This window comes from Salmo salar, chromosome 27 (genome assembly GCF_965601325.2).
Source record: "Salmo salar chromosome 27, fSalSal1, whole genome shotgun sequence".
Taxonomy (NCBI): Eukaryota; Metazoa; Chordata; class Actinopteri; order Salmoniformes; family Salmonidae; genus Salmo; species Salmo salar.
The window spans coordinates 19,710,049-19,730,839 of record NC_138317.1 but is presented as its reverse complement, the minus strand read 5'-3'; the positions used below and the strand labels follow the sequence as shown (position 1 = coordinate 19,730,839).

The 20,791-nt window shown below is 41.5% G+C and overlaps 1 protein-coding gene across 2 annotated transcripts in view; it reads right to left on the bottom strand.

Annotated features, from left to right (window-relative positions):
* The window catches only part of LOC106588624 (KH domain-containing, RNA-binding, signal transduction-associated protein 3), a 146,184-nt gene that overhangs the window by 44,766 nt on the left and 80,627 nt on the right, over positions 1 to 20,791 (bottom strand). For both annotated transcript variants that reach the window (XM_014177796.3, XM_014177797.3), the window contains exons 3-4: positions 5,210 to 5,326; positions 1,198 to 1,344 (exon numbers count right to left, since the gene is read on the bottom strand). In XM_014177796.3, coding sequence (XP_014033271.2) covers positions 1,198 to 1,344; positions 5,210 to 5,326 — 264 coding nt within the window. The remainder of the gene's footprint in view (positions 1 to 1,197; positions 1,345 to 5,209; positions 5,327 to 20,791) is intronic.

The following is a 20,791-nucleotide window of genomic DNA, read 5'->3' as shown; positions in this document are numbered from 1 at the left end:
AAGGGAAATTTAAAGACGTCATTCATGACCGGAAATAAATCATCATGGCTCGGAGTGAGACTGGAACGATCAAACATATCAACAAGAGTTGGAGAGATTGTCACGGTTGTTGTAGGAAACGGACCAAGGCGCAGCGTGTATTGAGTTCCACATATTAAATTACAGTGAAACTTCCTCAACAAAACAATAAACAAGCAACAAAACGTGACTACGTGGTGCAACAAGTACAAAACCAAACAATATCCCACAAACCCTTTTTTTTTTTGTCATTTAGCAGACACTCTTATCCAGAGCAACTTACAGTAGTGAATGCATACATTTCTCTTTCCGTACTGGCCCCCCGTGGGAATCGAAACCACAACCCTGGCATTGCAAACACCATGCTCTACCAACTGAGCCACAAAGGACCTTGTGGGACACAAGTGGGAGAAATGGCTACCTAAATATGATCCACAATTAGAGGCAACGATTACCAGCTGCCTCTAATTGGGAACCATACAAAACACCAACATAGAAATTATAAACTAGAACACCCCCTAGTCACACCCTGACCTACTACACCATAGAGAACCAAGGGCTCTCTATGGTCAGGGCATGACAGAAATCCTACTACTCTTCCATAATAGCATGGGACAGATCAGTCACATCCATAATACATGGAGTAAGAGTAAATAAACGTGATGCACGGGAGTCCCAGAGAGGGTTAGGCTGTGCTGAGTGCTTCCTGTCTGACTGTGTTACTCTCTTATTCAGCTTAGTCAGTTATCCCCATGGCTTCCCTTCCCTCAGAGGGACGTGCATCCAATCAGACAGAGTGGGATACTGGTTCAACTACTTCAGCTGGCTGACTGGTACAAGCAGAGGAATTGTGACTGGACTGGACCAGACTTCTGCCACTTGCTACTTCCTGTATAACCTTTACTGTACTATCTGGGTGTTCAATGTGGACACAGACACAGAGTATAATCATATGTTGCACAAAGAAGCAGAGTAGCTGATGTACATCTGCATTGCTTGCTGTTTGGGGTTTTAGGCTGGGTTTCTGTACAGCACTTTGTGACCTCCACTGATGTAAAAAGGGCTTAAATAAATACATTTGATTGATTGACTAGCTAGCTGATATAGTTTGTTCATATGTTGGATAAAATAGAAAGAGAACAGGGTAACAATAATGTGTGTGTAGGTGTCAGTACGTACAGGTATGAGGAACTTCTTGATCTCCTCCAGTGCATGACCCATCCTATTGTAGGCCTCTGCAGGGGGAGCGAACACTTCTATGAGGACATGGAGGTCCTCGTTCAGGTGCTGATATTTGGCTTCTCCACTCTTCCGTAGCTCTTCCTCCTGGTGGAACAAAAAACAATCAAATGTATTTTTTTACACCAGAAGTTGTCAGAACGTGCTTTAACTCGGCCTATTATAATGTCACCTCAATTACTCCTCACAGTTTATTTAATCCACACAGGATCAGCAAGGCTGATCCAGCAAATCTGTTTGACTTGATTATTGAATTTAAATGTACTATATTTAGGGCTGTCAGAGTTATTAATCAGTTAACTCTAGTTCACTTTTTGAAATTTAAGTGCACACATTTTTATATATTGAACAATCCAAACAATCTGTACAGCTAAAAACAACAGTGGGATGTCAAAACAAGTTGGCATTGAGGTTAAAGACTCTGTGCTTTATCAATTTACCAGATTTTGCTAACTGTTACTTTGGACAAAATGAAGACGGCAATATTTTTGTAATGTTTTTTAATAAAAAAACTTGAAATTACTGCTCAATTTGAGCAAATTCAGAAGTTCGAGATTAAACACAGCAAATCCTGCGATTAATTTAATTACATGGTTTTTTATTGTTTGACAGCCCTAATTGTAATACAATCACAATACTGATCAAACCTTTAATGCCATAAAGGAGTGCACCACTCTATACTGTACATGTAATACATTTCAGTATAGTGTAAATAGGAGACATACCAAAATAGATCTCAATGGGCCATCTCATCCATACAGAAAGAGGCAATATATTATTGAAGGGCCAAAATAGGACAGCAAACCCTAAGTAAAATTACAGCACAGCCAACAACATCTCCCGAGTGGTGCAGCGGTCTAAGGCAGTGCTAGAGGTGGCACTACAGACCCGGGTTCGAGCCGGCCATGATCGGGAGTCCCATAGGGCGGCGCACAACTGCCCATGCATCGTCCGGTTTTGGGGAGGGTTAGGCCGAGGGGCCTTTACAAGTAGGCAGTCATTGTAAATACGAATTTCTTCTTAAAAAACTTATTTGGGATTGGTGGGACGGTAGCGTCCCACCTGGCCAACATCCAGTGAAATGGCAGAGCGCCAAATTCAAATTAAATTACTATAAATATTAAACTTTCATGAAATCACAAGTGCAATAGCTCAAAATAAAGCTTAACTTGTTGATAATCCAGCCAAGGTGTCAGATTTAAAAAAGGCTTTATGGCGAAAGCAAACCATGCGATTATCTGAGGACAGCGTCCAGCCCACAAATGCATAACAAATCATTTTCAACCAGGGAGTTGCAACACGAAAGTCAGAAATAGCGATATAATATATGCCTTACCTTTAAAGATCTTCTTCTGTTGGCACTCCAAAATGTCCCAGTTACATTACAAATGGTCCTTTTGTTCGATAAAGTCCTTTTTTATATCCATAAAAACTCAGTTTAGCTGGCGCGCTTCAGTCAATAATCCAGTCGGTTTCCATCCTTCAAAATGCATTCAAAATGAATCCCAAACGTTACCAATAAACTTATCCAAACAAGTCAATCAACGTTTATAATCGACCCTTAGGTACCCTAATACGCAAATAAACAATACAATTTAAGACAGAGAATCGTTATTTTCTTTACCAGAGATAAACAAAAAGAATGTGCTGTCTCAGGCATGCGCTTGGAAACACTACAGCCAAAATGGGAGCCACTTAGAAAAACTACAACATTTTACTAAACTACAAAATTTTTCCAAAAACCAGCCTGAAACTCTTTCTAAAGACTGTTGACATCTAGTGGAAGCCCTAGGAACTGCAATTGGGGACGATTTCACCCTATTATAAGAGTGCCAGGCATTGAAATCAGTGTTATGCTGAATTTTTATATTTTTATGGTTTGTCCTCGGGGTTTTTCCTGCCATTTCAGTTCTGTTATACTCACAGATATTATTTTAATACTTTTAGAAACTTTAGAGAGTTTTCTATCCAAATCTACCAATTATATGCATATCTTAGCTTCTGGGCCTGAGTAGCAGGCAGTTTACTTTGGGCACGCTTTTCATCCGGACGTCAAAATACCGCCCCCTATCCCAAAGAAGTGTTAACTGACTTGTCTAGTAAAACAAAAGGTGTATAGACACCCCAGTTTCCTCATCTGAACAAAATCCTGCTCACCTCTTCTCTAGTGGCGTTCCTCTATGCTGCTAGCTATTGAGAACTTCCTTCCTCAAGTGGAATCTTGCAACACACTCACCCACATTCCATCCTCTAGAAGCATCATGCAAGGCAGAGTCTGTCATGTAATTATAAATAACCTTGTTTTAAGCCTGTGGTATGTTAATGAGATGCTAATTTCCGTCATAAATCTCTGTTTTACGAGGAAGAGGCTCCCCTGTGCATACTGTCTGCCTCTACTGATGAATCTGCCGAAGAGACTCAAATGACACACACACACACACACACACACACACACACACACACACACACACACACACACACACACACACACACACACACACACACACACACACACACACACACTCTCTCTCTCTCTCTCTCTAGCACATAGACACTGTCTTCCTATATGTGCTCAGCAGGCCATGGCATGAGATTACAGCTGTCACCTCCTCTATCTCCTCCAAGCATCTCCCCTCTGTTGACATTCCTCATAGAGAATCTGTTTATATTCCTCACTGGGAGTCTGGTTATCAAACAGCCATTCTCTTCCCAGAAACAGAGGCACAAAGCCTGAGACAACAACGTGAGAGTCCATAGGAACTCCATAGGAAAGACAGTTTGGTTCAGAGCATGACATGTATGCTGTTAGTTGTTGCAGATGACGCATTCTTATGCATGCTGAACAATAGGAGGATGCCACAACAGCAACAACATGGATGCAGTGTACTGTAGTGACTCTTTGCAGACAGAGGACTGACAGAGGACAAGGAAGCCCAATTCAACAACAACATGTCATTTCATCATCCACTTTAAGCTCCACTAGCCTTCGTTTCCATAACACCAACCTTGAACCCAGAAGCATACGCCTCCCTAAACGTCACCCAGCCCAAGGAACGTACAATAAAGCACCTACAGGACAGAGACTCTGAATGCTTCTATGTCATATTGGCTGAAAGAGTATGGTGACAGCGCAGGGATGTCAGGGGGACCATCAGCTCCACACTCAGAAGCAGAGGAAGAGAAGGGAGAAGGAGAAGAGAAAAGCCTTATACAGCCTGTTGCTTCTGTGGCCTTCCTTTGACCCTTTCACTGACACTCTGTGTAACTGACGATGACAAACCTTGGGCAGATATTGGAGGAATTCTATGAGAATTCTATACATAGCCATAAAGCATACACTGAGGCTGAGATTTTATCCATCTCCAACTGGCTTGCAGGGGGGCAGCTATAGGAACACAGCTATGAAAGTAAAGGTTCATGCTGGATCTGGAGCAAGCTGTCAATCACAGCTCACAGATCTCCCTGGTGAGGTAGTGGAGGAGGTGTGTCAAGCGTGCCGAGCTGCGTGTGTGAGCTGCGGGTGCGCGTGCATGCGTGCGTGTGTGTTTGAAACCTGCTGAGCCTGCTGAGCTCAGCACATCTCCATGACAGATCTGTTCAGCAGGTGTTCCAGAGTTGTGCCGTCAGAGAGAATCGATCACAACAATCTAACGGAGCGTTTGCGTATGACACTGAAGATCATCGATGTCACAAATCACCCATGATGACAAACTGACTGACGGAGAAAGACTGTCACAGACACAACAAGACAGAACATATACACAATAACTCAGCTGGTTATTGATGCCTTTCCACTGACGGTGTCTGCCTCAATTTACCTGAAACAAACAACAGAGAGATAGAGAGACAGAGAGTGAGAGAAAGAGAAGAGGACTTGGGTTTTACTAGACAGAGAGGGAGAAAGAGGCATGTTTGATTGTTAGAGAGAAGGAGAAAAAGACTTGGCTGTTACCTTTTCTTTGTCTCTCATTGATCCTTTCCCCAGAATGGACATCTTAGTGAGCGTGTCTTCCTGTAGTCTCTTTAGTGAGTTCCCGCGTGGACCCAGCAGTTTGCCCACAAAGTTAAACTAAAACAGAAACACAAGCAGAGAAGCTTAATGAGTAACTGTGCTGATGAGATAAAGACAAAAACAGTTGTATGTCAATCACATTTTGGTTCAAACAGTCTGCTTTTGATTAAATATAAACAAGAATTGTAGCAATTGACAAGAGTACAAAATGTAAGTAATCCGTATTTGGGTTGACATGAGAACTATCTTCCTAGTAGCACTGTGTCTCCATAAAACTGTTATCTCAACCATGTCCAGGGGTATATACCAAATGGGACCCTATTCCATATATAGTGCACTACTTTTGACCAGGGCCATACAGTCGAACGTAGTGCACTATATAGGAAAAAGGATGCCATTTCCCTTACAAAAAAAAAGATTGCAGTTTTGAAACTGAAGTAAAATTGCAGTAACTGCAACCGACTGGTATTTTGGATTTCAGAAATGAAGAATAAGTCAGAATAACTGCAGTGTACTGCAGTTGAACAGCAGTTACACTGCACTGTAACTGCTGTTACACTCCAAAATTACTGCAGTAAAAAAAATATATATATTTTGAATGCGGTATTTGCAGCATACTGCAGTTATACTGCACTCTGACTGCAATCTTTCTGCCTTTGACAACTAACACACATAATCCTTACAATTATAACAGCATTATGTGAAAGGAGGAGGCTCAGAGTGTGGATGGTCAGGTTGAAATAGTACAAAAATCAAGCAAGAATTGTTAGCATTTGACAAGAATAAAAAATGTAACTAATCCCTATTTTATTTGACATCTTTTATAGTAGCACTGAGTCTCCACTACACTCTTATTTCAACCATATCCAGGTGTGCGTCCTAAATGTACCGGAGCGCCAAGTCTAGGTCCAAAAGGCTTCTTAACAGCTTCTACCCCCAAGCCATAAGACTACTGAACAATGAATCAAATGCCTACCTGGACTATTTACATTGACACCGCCCCACCCACCCCCCAACTCCACTTTGTTTTTACACTGCTGCTACTCGCTGTTTATTCTTTATGTATAGTCACTCTACCCCCTAACCACATGTACAAATTACCACGACTAACCTGTACCCCCGCACATTGACTCAGTACCGGTACCCCCTGTATATAACCTTGTTATTGTTATTTTATTGTGTTCATTTCTATTCCATTTTTTACTTTAGTTTATTTAGTAAATATTTTCTTAACTCTATTTCTTGAACTGCATTGTTGGTTAAGTAACTTACTGGCTTGTAAGTAAGCATTTCATGTGACAAATAAAAATGTAATTTGTTTTATTTTATATGGCACCCTATTCTATATATAGTGCACTACTTCTGATCAGGGCCCATAGGGTGAAACGTAGTGCACTATATAGGGAAAAAGGTGCCATTTGGGACGCAGGCAGAATTTCTGCCTTAGACAACGAACATACATAATCCTTCCAATTATAACAGCATTATGTGAAAATAGGATTCTAAGCGTTTGAACGGTCAGGTTCATATAGTACAATATTTTTCTTTTCAACTTATCAGGTTTTATACAATACCCCATTTTGCCGTTCTATGTCTACGTTACCACTGTATAAATGCAAAGACCAAAACAGAGAGATTAGACGGATATAAAAAACAGAGGAGAGAGAGAGCAGGTAGAGAGAGAGAGCAGGTAGAGAGAGAGCAGGTAGAGAGAGAGCAGGTAGAGAGACAGAGAGAGAGCAGGTAGAGAGAGAGCAGGTAGAGAGAGAGAGATAGCAGGTAGAGAGAGAGAGATAGCAGGTAGAGAGATAGCAGGTAGAGAGAGAGAGAGCAGAGAGAGAGCGATAGCAGGTAGAGAGAGAGATAGCAGGTAGAGAGAGAGATAGCAGGTAGAGCGAGAGAGAGCAGAGAGAGAGCGATAGCAGGTAGAGAGAGAGATAGCAGGTAGAGAGAGAGAGACAGATAGCAGGTAGAAAGAGAGAGAGAGAGAGAGCGAGAGAGAGCAGGGAGAGAGAGAGAGAGAGAGATAGCAGGGAGAGAGAGAGAGAGAGAGAGAGAGAGAGAGAGAGAGAGAGAGAGAGAGAGAGAGAGGCAGCAGGTAGAGAGAGAGAGAGAGGCAGCAGGTAGAGAGAGAGAGAGAGAGAGAGAGAGAGAGAGAGAGAGAGAGAGAGATAGCAGGTAGAGAGAGAGAGAGAGAGAGAGACAGCAGGTAGAGAGAGAGAGAGAGAGAGACAGCAGGTAGAGAGAGAGAGACAGGGACAGGAGGTAGAGAGAGAGAGAGACAGCAGGTAGAGATAGAGGGTACAGAGCTAGTTTTCTTCTGCTCCCCATCTCTCTCCCTTTAACTGTGAGTTATACAGCTGTCTCCTACATCTCCCTGGGTCATTAATTAGCAGACAGGAGAGACAAAAATACAGCCCTATTTTGTTCTGCACCTCACCTATGGCTCTTATGTCTCCTGCCTGTTATTCTCTCACAACAGTAACTGTTGTTGCCATGGTCATTAACTGTAGTTGCCATAGTCAATAACTGTTGTTGCAATGTTCAGTAACTGGCATTACAATGATCAGTCGCAGGCAGTGCACTCAGGTGAACTCAGGCCATATGGCCCTATATTGTTAGTTTCACTAGCGCTCTTGTACACAAGCCTTCACATATGCTAACACCAGTTAAATTCCACTCATTACAATTGTACATAGGATGATGTCTGCAGATGGTGAGCCTACATACAAGGTGTCATTGGTATCTGGAAGTCCATTATGTTGACCCTTAACCAGGTTTAGATCAGTATGAATTTGAACTGGTGGGAAAGTTTGAACCTGTTATATTCAGGGGGAATACATCATGTATTGGAAACAATGGTCAAGCATGAGAAAGTTAAATATGTTTTTAGTTGAAAAAAAAAGGACCATTCCATAAAAGCGGTCATTTTATTCAGACAAATAACAGGAGGGATGACAGTCAGTCAGGCAGCATATCACATGCTGTTTTGGTGCTGCGCTATGGGATGCTGTTGATTTGGTGCTTTTATTAAAGCCTCGCTATTTACAGACAGATCAAAGATATTTGCCTTGGATCTAATCTGTTTAAGATGTCTAAATGTCAGAGATTTAATCCTGACATCACCCTGTCTTTACTAATGCAAACTAAAACCTCTCTAACCCACATTCTGTGTTCACCATTCTGTTTTACAGGACATATTTGTCTGGCCATTCTTCAATGGGTGTTTGGAATTAGATAGAAATGTTCTGCATCCAAAATGGCACCCATATTCCCTTTATAGTGTGCTACTTTTGACCAGAAAGTAGGGCACTATAAAGGGAAAAGGATGTAATGGGACGCAACCATAGTCTGGACTGGGGCCTGTGGTCATTAACAGAGCTTTCAGCTTTTTATATCTCTAATCTATTTACCTCAACAACAACAGTAATCTGAACCCAGTCCTAAACTTCTGGAGTGGGGGTCCATTACTGTCTCTGGATGGGGACTAGGAGGGGACTGTGCTGCATGGCACTGATAGTGATGGCCCACATGAGAGCTGAACAGTCGCCTATTAATCATGTGTTGGCTAGAACCACTGCTTTAATTTTGGTTACACACACACATGCATCACTACTCTGGACGGTTCTGACTTAGAATATGTGAACAACTATAAATACCTAGTTGTCTGGCTAGACTGTAAACTCGCCTTCCAGATTCATATTAAGCATCTCCAATCCAAAATGAAATCTAGAATCGGCTTCCTATTTCGCAACAAAGCCTCCTTCACTCATGCTGCCAAAGATTCCCTCGTAAAACTGACTATCCTACCGATCCTCGACTTCGGCGATGTCATTTACAAAATAGCCTCCAACACTCTACTCAGCAAATTTGATGCAGTCTATCACAGTGCCATGTATGCTCTTGTTGGCTGGTCCTCGCTACATATTCGTTGACAGACCCACTGGCTCCAGGTCATCTATAAGTCTTTGCTAGGTAAAGCTCCGCCTAATCTCAGCTCACTGTTCACCATAGCAACACCCACCCGTAGCACGCGCTCCAGCAGGTATATTTCACTGGTCATCCCCAAAGCCAACACCTCCTTTGGCCGCCTCTCCTTCCAGTTCTCTGCTGCCAATGACTGGAATGAATTGCAAAAATCACTGAAGTTGGAAACTTATATCTCCCTCACTAACTTTAAGCGTCAGCTGTCAGAGTAGCTTACCGATCGCTGAAGCTGTACACAGCCCATCTGTAAATAGCCCATCCAAACAACTACCTACCTCATCCCCATATTGTTTTTGTTTTTCTGCTCTTTTGCACGCCAGTATTTATACTTGCACATCCTCATCTGCACATCTATCACTCCAGTGTAAATGGCTAAATTGTAATTACTTCGGCACTATGGCCTATTTATTGCCTTACCTCCTTACTTCATTTGCACACACTGTATACAGATTTTTCTATTTGTGTTATTGACTGTACGTTTGTTTATCCCATGTGTAACTCTGTTGTTGTTTTTGCCGCACTGCTTTGCTTTATCTTGGCCAGGTCGCAGTTGTAAATGAGAACTTGTTCTCAACTGGCCTACCTGGTTAAATAAAAGAACAAGAACAAGCAGGCACACACACACACACACACACACACACACACACACACACACACACACACACACACACACACACACACACACACACACACACACACACACACACACACACACACACCAGGACCACACTACACTCTTAGACAAAAAGGTGCTATCTGGAAACTAAAAGGGTTCTTTGGCTGTCCCCATAATAGAAGCCTTTTTGGTTCCAGGTAAAAACCCTTTCGGTTCCAGGTAGAACTCTTTTGGGTTCCATGTAGATCCCTTTCCACAGAGAGTTCTACATAGAACCCAAAAGCGTTCTACCTGGAACCAAAAAGGGTTCTCCTATAGGGACAGCCAAATAACCTATTTGTAGACTGGCAGGGGATTGAGATAGCAGGTAGGGTGATAGCGGGTTCAGTGATTATGAAAAAGTCAGAGGACACCAAACAGTAGGAACGGATCTATGATTAATCACAGCTACATAGGGGGGTGGGGCGGACCAACATCTAACATCTTTTCATCATTTCCTGAATGTATTACTGTACTGCTAGCCTGTGCTGTGCTAGAGAGAGAGAGAGAGAGAGAGAGAGAGAGAGAGAGAGAGAGAGAGAGAGAGAGAGAGAGAGAGAGAGAGAGAGAGAGAGAGAGAGAGAGAGAGAGAGAGGGAGAGAGAGAGAGAGAGAGAGAGAGAGAGAGAGAGAGTGTGTGTGTATTGCGCTGCGAGAGGAGAGGAGAGGTGTGTTCAGAAAAAGCCAGCGTGCAGCGATTCTGCTGAAGACAGCAGGACAGACCGAGCCAACAGCAGAAGAATAAATCATTGTGGCCGTTTTCTAGGAGAGGAGAGACACAGAGGAGGGGAGAGACGCAGAGACAGAGACACAGGAGAGAGGAGAGACAGACACACAGAGACAGACACAAAGATACAGAGACACAGACAGAGACAAGCAGAGATACAGAGATATAGAAACACAGACACAGAGAAGACAGAAACAACAGAGCAACAGAAACACAGCCTAAACTAGAAATTTGCCATTGAGCTCCTTACACCTTTCTAATGGCCTGGGGTGACTTAAACGAAAATATGTATGACGGGGTGCACGTACACTACCGGTCAAAAGTTTTAGAACACCTATTTATTCAAGGGTTTTTCTTTATTTTTACTTTTTTTCTACATTGTAGAATAATAGTGAAGCCATCAAAACTATGAAATAACACATATGGAATCAGGTAGCAAACAAAAAAGTGTTAAACAGATCAGCAAAGAGACCTGCTTTGCGAACCAAGTGTGCACCGATTTTACATGTAGAATCAAGTGAAAAATGACGGCAGTCAGAAGTCTACAGCGAGTGGTCCCTTAAACACAGAGCACTGAAGGTTCGGCAGAGGAACGCTAGATCCACATTTGGTGAGATGTGTGCGAGTCTTAAAAGTTAGCGGCACCAGTGACACAAGGAGAACATTTTGGTGGCGCGTGCAGTGATGTGGGCTGCAGTCCTCTCTTCGCTTACACATAAATCAATTCTAAGCCAATCTCACAGCAACACTAATACTGTAATACAAGGGATTACTCTGTTTTCTAGATGCTCTGTTTTCCAGTAGCAAATTGGTATAATAACAAGCAAACAGTGGCTCTTCCTTTAAAAGTTGTGTCATACTGCAGCACAGCTTGCTAGGTGCTGCGGAATGGTATGGCACGTTGAAATGCATGACGTCATTGTATTTTACTGTCAGCCATTGTTGCCATTAATGCTAGTTCGACCACCAGAGGGTATCTTTGAGAAGCTAAGTTATTGAAATAACATGGAGTTGTAGGCCTAAGAGTCCTGTTTACTGTAGCTGTTTTAGCGTAACTTACTTATTGGCATAAAGTACTACTTCAATATGCAGTATATCAGTCAGTCATTCATTCATTTGTGCATGTCATCACACAGCATACAAGACATCCATATCTTTATTTACAGTCATGCATTTCAGCTATAAAACGAAATAGAAAGGGAGCCTTGAATAATTAAACAATGAATAAACCACAACATGTCAGCCAAAGCGACTGTTTTTAATATTAGCTGTGCTAGATATGTTTTTTGTTAGAACAGACTTTATGGGATTGATTATAATTTATTTGTTTCAGGAAACTTGGCATTTGTCACGCGTCACTACTTCACAGGAGAGCTATTTGAATGTAAACTTTTTTTTTAATATAAATGCGTTTTTTTGGCAGAAATGCATTCTGGAACATGTGAACTTTCATGTGCCTTAATAACAAACTTGTATGCCATCTGTAAATATGAATAAAATTGTTAAATTACGAACATAGTTGGTTTAGCCACAGAAAAAGACAGCAACCTTCCCGCTAGCCATGATTGGCTGAGATAATGAGTGGACTTGACATGCCAAGAGATGAGTTCGGATTGGTCTGCCATGTTTCTGTCTATTTGAGCTGGTCCGTATGTATAGGTAATCCTGTCTAACACAGCTTTTTATATATATATATATATATATATCGCGTAGTAGAACTGCATAAGTGTTGCTCTCCACTTTCTGGAGGACCGAGGTTTGAAATCAGTGGAATTAGAGTATGACAGCTAAGGAGATGAAGAAAACACCTGTCTCTGGATTACATCTTCAAACTAAGGGCAACCATGGCACCCGTGACAGAGAGGGAAAAGCATACAGCCATGTATACAGGTAAGATAGTCTAGTTAGAAACATTTTCAGATATTACACGTTTCTAATTTGGTCAGAAAGTTGTTTTCATTTCAAGTTAAAGTGTACTGTTAGCTAGCTACAGTGGTCCTCCTTTAAAAGTTGTGTCATACTGCAGCACACCCTGCGTGCTGCTGCAGCATTCTGTGGCACGTCATTTACTTCTCAGCCGTTTCTTCTGATACTGCAAGTTATTGCTAGTTTGACCACCAGAGGTGGGAGATACATTTGATAGTATTCCATATTGGCATTACCTGAGAATTTAAAATATTTTTTTTGTAATAACATAGTATATGGGATTGATTTTAAGAAATTTGTCTTAATTCATTTGATTAATATTATGGTGTTTCCATTCAGAGAGAAATTGTCCGTTTGTAAATTCAGACCGTTTCGCTCTCGGAGCGCACACTGGACGTTCGGGCCGAGGAGTAGGGTTGATTTGAGCGTTCTGGCCTTACAACGGCAGTCAAGCACCCAAGCTAACGTTGGATAGCTACTTCCAGACACAAATGAGACCACTCTGACCATTTTACTCGCCCAAGCAGAGCTGGAAAGGCAGTTTCGTGTTAACCAGAGCGTTGGTGACTGTAAATGTGCTGCTGGAAACAATTTAATTACACTTTTTTTCCAACGTTTACTGACACCGGCCATATTCAACGGATGTTGAGCACTTGTAAAGTAATTATTTTGTGCTCTGGTTACACTCAGATGAGAGTGCTCTGAAATCCATGTAGATAGTAGGCTGGACACATAACATTTTTAACCTGTTGGGGCTAGGGGGCAGTATTTGCACGGCCGGATAAAAAACGTACCCGATTTAATCTGGTTACTACTCCTGCCCAGTAACTAGAATATACATATCATTATTGGCTTTGGATAGAAAACACCCTAAAGTTTCTAAAACTGTTTGAATGGTGTCTGTGAGTATAACAGAACTCATTTGGCAGGCCAAAACCTGAGAAGATTCCTTACACGAAGTGGCCTGTCTTGCCCTCCTTGATCATCTCTAACAAATACAGGGGATCTCTGGCATGACGTGACACTTCCTACGGCTCCCATGGGCTCTCAGAAGGCGGGAAAAAGCTGAACGATGTAATTCCATCCCCAGGCTGAAACACATTAGCGCGTTTGGCAAGTGCTCTATCAGAGGGCCATTAGACTGAGGCTCGTGCATGAGGGGATAGCATGCTTTTACTTTCACTCTCTTTGTAATAAAAAACGATTTCCCGGTCGGAATGTTATCGCTTTTTTACGAGAAAAATTGCATAAAAAATTGATTTTAAACAGCGGTTGACATGCTTCGAAGTACGGTAATGGAATATTTAGACATTTTTTGTCACGAAATGCGCCGTGCTCGTAAGCCTTATTTACCCTTTCGGATAGTGTCTTGAACGCACGAACAAAACGCCGCTATTTGGATATAACAATGGATTATTTGGGACCAAACCAACATTTGGTATTGAAGTAGAAGTCCTGGGAGTGCATTCTGACGAAGACAGCAAAGGTAATAACATTTTTCTTATAGTAAATCTGACATTGGTGAATGCTAAACTTGCTGGGTGTCTAAATAGCTAGCCCTGTGATGCCGGGCTATCTACTTAGAATATTGCAAAATGTGCTTTCACCGAAAAGCTATTTTAAAATCGGACATATCGAGTGCATAGAGGAGTTCTGTATCTATAATTCTTAAAATAATTGTTATGTTTTTTGTGAACGTTTATCGTGAGTAATTTAGTAAATTCACCGGCAGTGTTCGGTGGGAAAGCTAGTCACATGCTAGTCACATGCTAATGTAAAAAGCTGTTTTTTGATATAAATATGAACTTGATTGAACAAAACATGCATGTATTGTATAACATAATGTCCTAGGGTTGTCATCTGATGAAGATCATCAAAGGTTAGTGCTGCATTTAGCTGTGGTTTGGGTTTATGTGACATTATATGCTAGCTTGAAAAATGGGTGTCTGATTATTTCTGGCTGGGTACTCTGCTGACATAATCTAATGTTTTGCTTTCGTTGTAAAGCCTTTTTGAAATCGGACAGTGTGGTTAGATTAACGAGAGTCTTGTCTTTAAAATGGTGTAAAATAGTCATATGTTTGAAAAATGTGAAAAAGTTTTTGCATTTGAGGTATTTGAATATCGCGCCACGGGATTACACTGGCTGTTGAGTAGGTGGGACGCAAGTGTCCCACCTAGCCCATAGAGGTTAACAACGCTCTTTTCTGATTAAAAACGAGTTCATTGCATCCGCCGTGGAGGCCAGTTTCATAATATGACCATATTTCCCAGCTGTTTGCCGTCGTTTTGAAGTAATCACGAATAAACAGGCTTTATTTTAGTACATTTTTCACCCTGCCAGCTCCTATTAGTTCTATTGAGCACAGTGGCACCAACTCGCCTTCCGAACGTTCTATTCCCAGCTTATTGTTCAACGTCACAATGCCTGCTTCACTATTGTTGGCAATGAGACCTGCTCACATTGTTTAATAGTTAAAATGTAAACAACAAAATGTGAACTCTGCGGTCTTCCCATTGTTTCCTATGGGGGAAATATAGGCATGTGTGTCTATTTCACCAAATATCTCGCAATGTGTATATTTAGATTTTTTTCAAGTCGGGTGTAACGTGTGAAATGGCTAGCTAGTTAGCGGGGTGCGCACTAATAGCATTTCAATCAGTGATTTCACTCGTTCTGAGACCTTGAAGTAGTTGTTCCCCGTGCTCTGCAAGGGCCGTGGCTTTTGTGGAGTGATGGGTAATGATGCTTCGAGTGTGGCTGTTGTCTATGTGTGCAGAGGGTCCCTGGTTCAAGCCAAGAAAGGGGCGAGAAGAGGGACGGAAGCAAAACTGTTACACAGGCACTATTTTAATCAGGAGAATCTCCTCTTTGTTATGATGTAAGTCTGGGCAGCGAGCTCATTTGTCATCGATTGCTAGACCAGAAATAGTCTGAAATGTTTATTTTTCCCCTACTTTTTCATTACGCAGCCATAAGCACAGTTGACACCATCAAGGTGCGGATGTTTACTTTCTACACAAGTTTCGGCCGACGAACAGATTGTAGTGGTAAAATAAAAATAGATATATTTTTTATAGAATTCTAAGCATCTGTCACATTCTTCTTCGTCAGACGATAAAGAAAAATCATTGTCGGACCAAAACGCAGCGGGATCATGTGTACTCATCTTCTTTATTTTAGGAAAAGAAGGGAAACCAAAATAAACACGTACACTAAACACAATGACGCATAACAGGCTGGTAAGGCAACTAAGCTATACCTAGCACAATCTCCCACAAACTCCAAACACATACCTAATTATAGGACTCTTAATCAGAGGCAACTAGGAAACACCTGCCTCCAATTGAGAGTCCAACACCCAATACCTAAACATAGAAATACTAAACTAGAAAGAACATAGAAATACAAAAACATAGAACATAACCCAAAACCTGGAAATAATAAATCAAACACCCTTCTAAACAAACCAACCACCCCGAACCACATAAAACAAATACCCCCTGCCACGTCCTGACCAAACTACAATACAAATACCCCTATACTGGTCAGGACGTGACAGCATCACTCCAGTCAAAACAGGCTTTGCGAACGTTCGATTCCATTAATTTGCTATGGGCTCGCGTTAGTGTTCCAGTTTAGCCAACGTTCTTAAGCCATTTTTCAGCCTTGGGTGAACTTTGACTGGTTCTATTGTCCAGCCTATAGATAGCCAGAGCGAATTTACGAAAGCACCCGAATGTCCATTGAGAAAGCACAACGACTATACCATTTAGCTAAGCTAAGAATGACGGGAATAATCAAGTCAATAAACATTGGGTAGTTCGACAGCCTATAGTTAATATACTGGCAAGTTTGATGTATAACTACTAACGTTAGATAGCTAGCTAACATACCGGTACATACTGCTGTAATGATATGCTATGCGGTTCGTAAGGACAGCGTAGATAACAAATTGTCAGCCAACATAACGTGTAAGGTAACTTATTTGAAAAGTCATTACTTCATTACATTGAGTAGCAAGCTACCCCTTGGTCGTTAGGGCAAATCTGGTCTGCGATTGGAGGGGGGGTTTTCACACCTAGCTCTGCCTTTAGACTATTCTTTTTTTAAAGGTTGAATAGGCTATTGTTCAACTATTAGCTCTCCTCCCAAACTTGCAACAAATTGCTGTTCCAATCTCATTCCTTTCCCTCTTCCACCCGTCATCATTCTGCTCCTGAATGGCTCGCTTGTGGGTGTGGTGTGCTGGCAGGATATGGTAGCATCTTCGGTTGTGCGTCAAGAATTCTGCATACGTTTGTATGAAGGTGTGGTTATTCACCGGCAAATTGTTATATGCATTTCACTGTAAGGTCTACACCTGTTGTATTCGGCGCACGTGACAAATAAACTTTGATTTGATTTGGTACATTTGTGTCTTTTTGTTGAGAGCAAAACCTTTTTTATATTCAATCAAAAATAATTGTTCTGAATGCAACTGTTTTCCAACACAACGGAAGTCAAAGCGGACACCTACGAAGATGGCATCTCAGGTAAGTAGCACTGGGCTGTATTGGCGTATCCTAAAAATGACATCTGCTGCTTGAGATTTAACGGTCATATCTCAGTTATTGTTTTCATATCTATAAAAAAAATAAGCTGTTTTCTTTACTTTCAGAGAGCGAGCTGACCAAGGGGTCGAAAATGTAGATATTGCCAGATGTTCACTGTGCGAGGAAGAGGCCGTGGAAGCTTTACTGCTGGCAAAAGTGTTCATAACCAGAGGTAATTAAACTGTTCTGTGTTATTTTTCTCCATCTCTGCCTGTCTTGTTGTACATGGAACCTGTCACACATGCATTAATTAAAAAACCCTTCAGATGTCAGCTGCTAATTTTCAGATTTACACCACATAAACACAGCCCTTTTCACTGGACTATCTGTTGCTGCCAAGTCATGATTTCCCTGGGGGTTAGCCTTGCAATAACCAAGTGGTGAGACACATAGCCCTCTATATTTAAATGTTTCAAGTGCACTCTGATAGGTGTCTGCGTCACATACAGTATCTTCTATTGACATTATCTTCTATTGTTTGTCCTCATGTGTCTGTTTTTCAGCATAAAGTACTCTGTAGCCACTTAGTGTGGACACCAGGTGAGACCACACACACAATAACAGTCTCTCTTCTTCACTTCATCCCTCTCCCCCTTCTCCCTAAATCCTCTAGGTTATATCAGCTGTTTTGGTGAAGCCCTCCCGCAGCTGAACTGGTTGACACAGAGGGCACAGCATGATCATAGGTGAGATGACACTTGGTCGGGTCAACAGGAAGTATTATTAAAGAGATGCTTTAACATTTAAATAAGTCAGAGATGTAGTAGTCCCAGAGTTAATGATCCAAGGTCAGTTTTGCATTTCACCTCCTGATTTAAGATGACTGACCGTGTTTGAATAAAAAAAACAAGGCTTAATCATGCTCTCTCTCTATCCATTTGCAAGTAGTCTGCATGTATGTTTTGATGTGAGAGAGGAAGCCAGTCCCGTCATCGCCACCCCACCCGCTCTTAAGATAACTTTCGGGCCAACTGGGGGCCCAAGGCTGGTTAGGAGACACTGCAATTGTGATGAACAGAGAATATTAGGGTTGCACTGTAATTCATGAATCATATGCTGTCTGCCTCTGTTCTTACCTCTTTCCCTTTCTGTCTTCTACACCTCTCTCTCCATCTCGTCTTTCTTCCTTGTTTTATAATGCACACCATATGTGCATTGAAGTACAGAGTGTACTTGTATTTATAATATTACAATTATCATATTTATAATGCATTTATGTATTTATAACACCTGGATAATGAACTTCTTTCAATAAAGCGTTTCACATTCTCCACTGGTTGAAATTAAGTATCTCATTGAAATATGCAGGTGAAGGGAGATAGATATGAATAATGTTTTTTGTCTGTATATTTGAATTACAAATCAATCATGTTTCTAGTCTATTGCATAGTTACAATGTGTAATCATTGATGTCCCAGGAGCAGGAGTGGTAAACACTGTTGAAATGTATAATTTTAATACATACATGCAGACACAGCATCATTCAAATAGTTTGATATGACTGAAAAATAATGTCTCAGAGATTCATACCTGAACTGCACCTTTATTTGCCAAGGAAGAGTACATGATCAGTGAATATATTCATTGTACAGGGTACAATGTGGGAATCCTATGCGCGGTAATAACTACAGTACATGTGTATATAGGACTTGCATTTTTGGCACAATAAAGTTAGTATATCTACTCTATCCATAGGCTTCATTAATGCCATTCAGACTTGAAGTTGATACAACAACTATGATAGCTGAGGTTAATAGATTGGTATGAACATTAGTTCAGAACCTAACGTTTTAGGGTCCATATGTAACAGTATAGCTTCCGTCCCTCTCCTCGCCCCAACCTGGGCTTGAACCAGGGACCCTCTGCACACATCAACAACTGACACCCACAAAGCATCATTTACATTTACATTTAAGTAATTTAGCAGACGTTCTTATCCAGAGCGACTTACAAATTGGTGCATTCACCTTATGATATCCAGTGGAACAACCACTTTACAATAGTGCATCTAAATCTTTTAAGGGGGGGGGGGGGGGGGGGGGGTTAGAAGGATTACTTTATCCTATCCCAGGTATTCCTTAAAGAGGTGGGGTTTCAGGTGTCTCCTGAAACCCCACCTCGTTACCCATCGCGTCACAAAAGCTGCAGCCCTTGCAGAGCAAGGGGAACAACTACTTCACAGTCTCAGAGCGAGTGACGTCACCGATTGAAACGCTATTAGCGCGCACCACCGCTAACTAGCTAGCCATTTCACATCGGTTACATATACACAGATTGGCTACATACCGTAGCTAGCAACACATCCATAGGCATAGTTATTTTTATCCTCCGCTACACAATAAGCAAGTAAATAGTTAGCTAGCTATGTTACTTCATCTGCATTGCAAGATTACACAATTGTACATTCAATTTGCAGTAAATGCTTTAGCTAGCTAGATTCTTTACATCCACTGTTTCTCAAGATGACAGCCTGATTTGCTGGTTTTCTCAGGAGTCCCTAAAACATTAAACAACATGAATTACAAATTAATTATCCTAACACTAGCTAGCTGGCTAATGTTAGCTAGTTAGATAACTTGCTAAATAGCAATTTTCGTAAACTAACCTCATGACGAAAAAATATGCAAAAACGTTTGTCTCAAAAACGTTTAAAAACATTAACTAACATATCCCTCTCAATTATACATTTTTTGCTTGACTCGTTATGATGTTATAACAACTTACATCTGGTTCCACCGTAATGTTTTGTCAGCCATCTTTGTTGAAGAACGCCACAAGGCAAGGGTGGCTCTCGCGTCAAAATTCGTCATTGGAACCACTCGATATGATTGGTCATATAAAAACCTTGGCAACCAAATGCATAATGAGTGCTCTAACTCCCCCTTGTGGTGGTCTGGAACAATGAAGCCGTGACGCTGGGTACCTCTAAGTCCCATGGTGCAAGCTCACAACTATTAAAGGAGGAACCACTGTAGCTAACATTAGCTGGGTCGCTAGCTAACGTTACGTGTATGATCTGTATAGTAATATTATTTGTATCTCAGAGCCATTTGCTTTGCTAGTAATAGCCTAATGTTAGCTAGCTAACATTGAACCTGGTTGGTTAGATTCAACATCATGATTTGGGATTAAGGTTCACTGTTTAGCTGTCTTAACAAAAGACTCCACTATGCAAGTATCCATTTCAATAGAATGTTCATGATATCACTGCAACACGACAGCTGTTGATAGACGTAGCTGGTAAATTCGCTCTGGCTATCTACTCCGATTTCAGGACACTCTCATCTGAGTGTGCCAGAGCGCAGAATAACTGACAAATGTACGAACGCTCAACACCCATTGAATATGGCCAGTGTCTGTAAACGCTGGCAAAAAAAGCGTAAATTGTTGCCAGCAGCACAGTTGCAATCACCAATGGTCTGGATAACATAAAAACAGCCTAACCAGCTCTGCTAAGGTGAGTAAAATGGTCAGAGTGAGTTGTTCTCTCATTTGTGTCTAGAAGTAGCTAGCCAATGTTAACCAGTTAGCTTGGGTGCTTGACTGCTGTTGTTAGGACAGAATGCTCAGATCAACCCTTACAGAGACGGGTGGGGCTAAAGCTTAAGAGGGTGTGAACGATGCCTGAACGG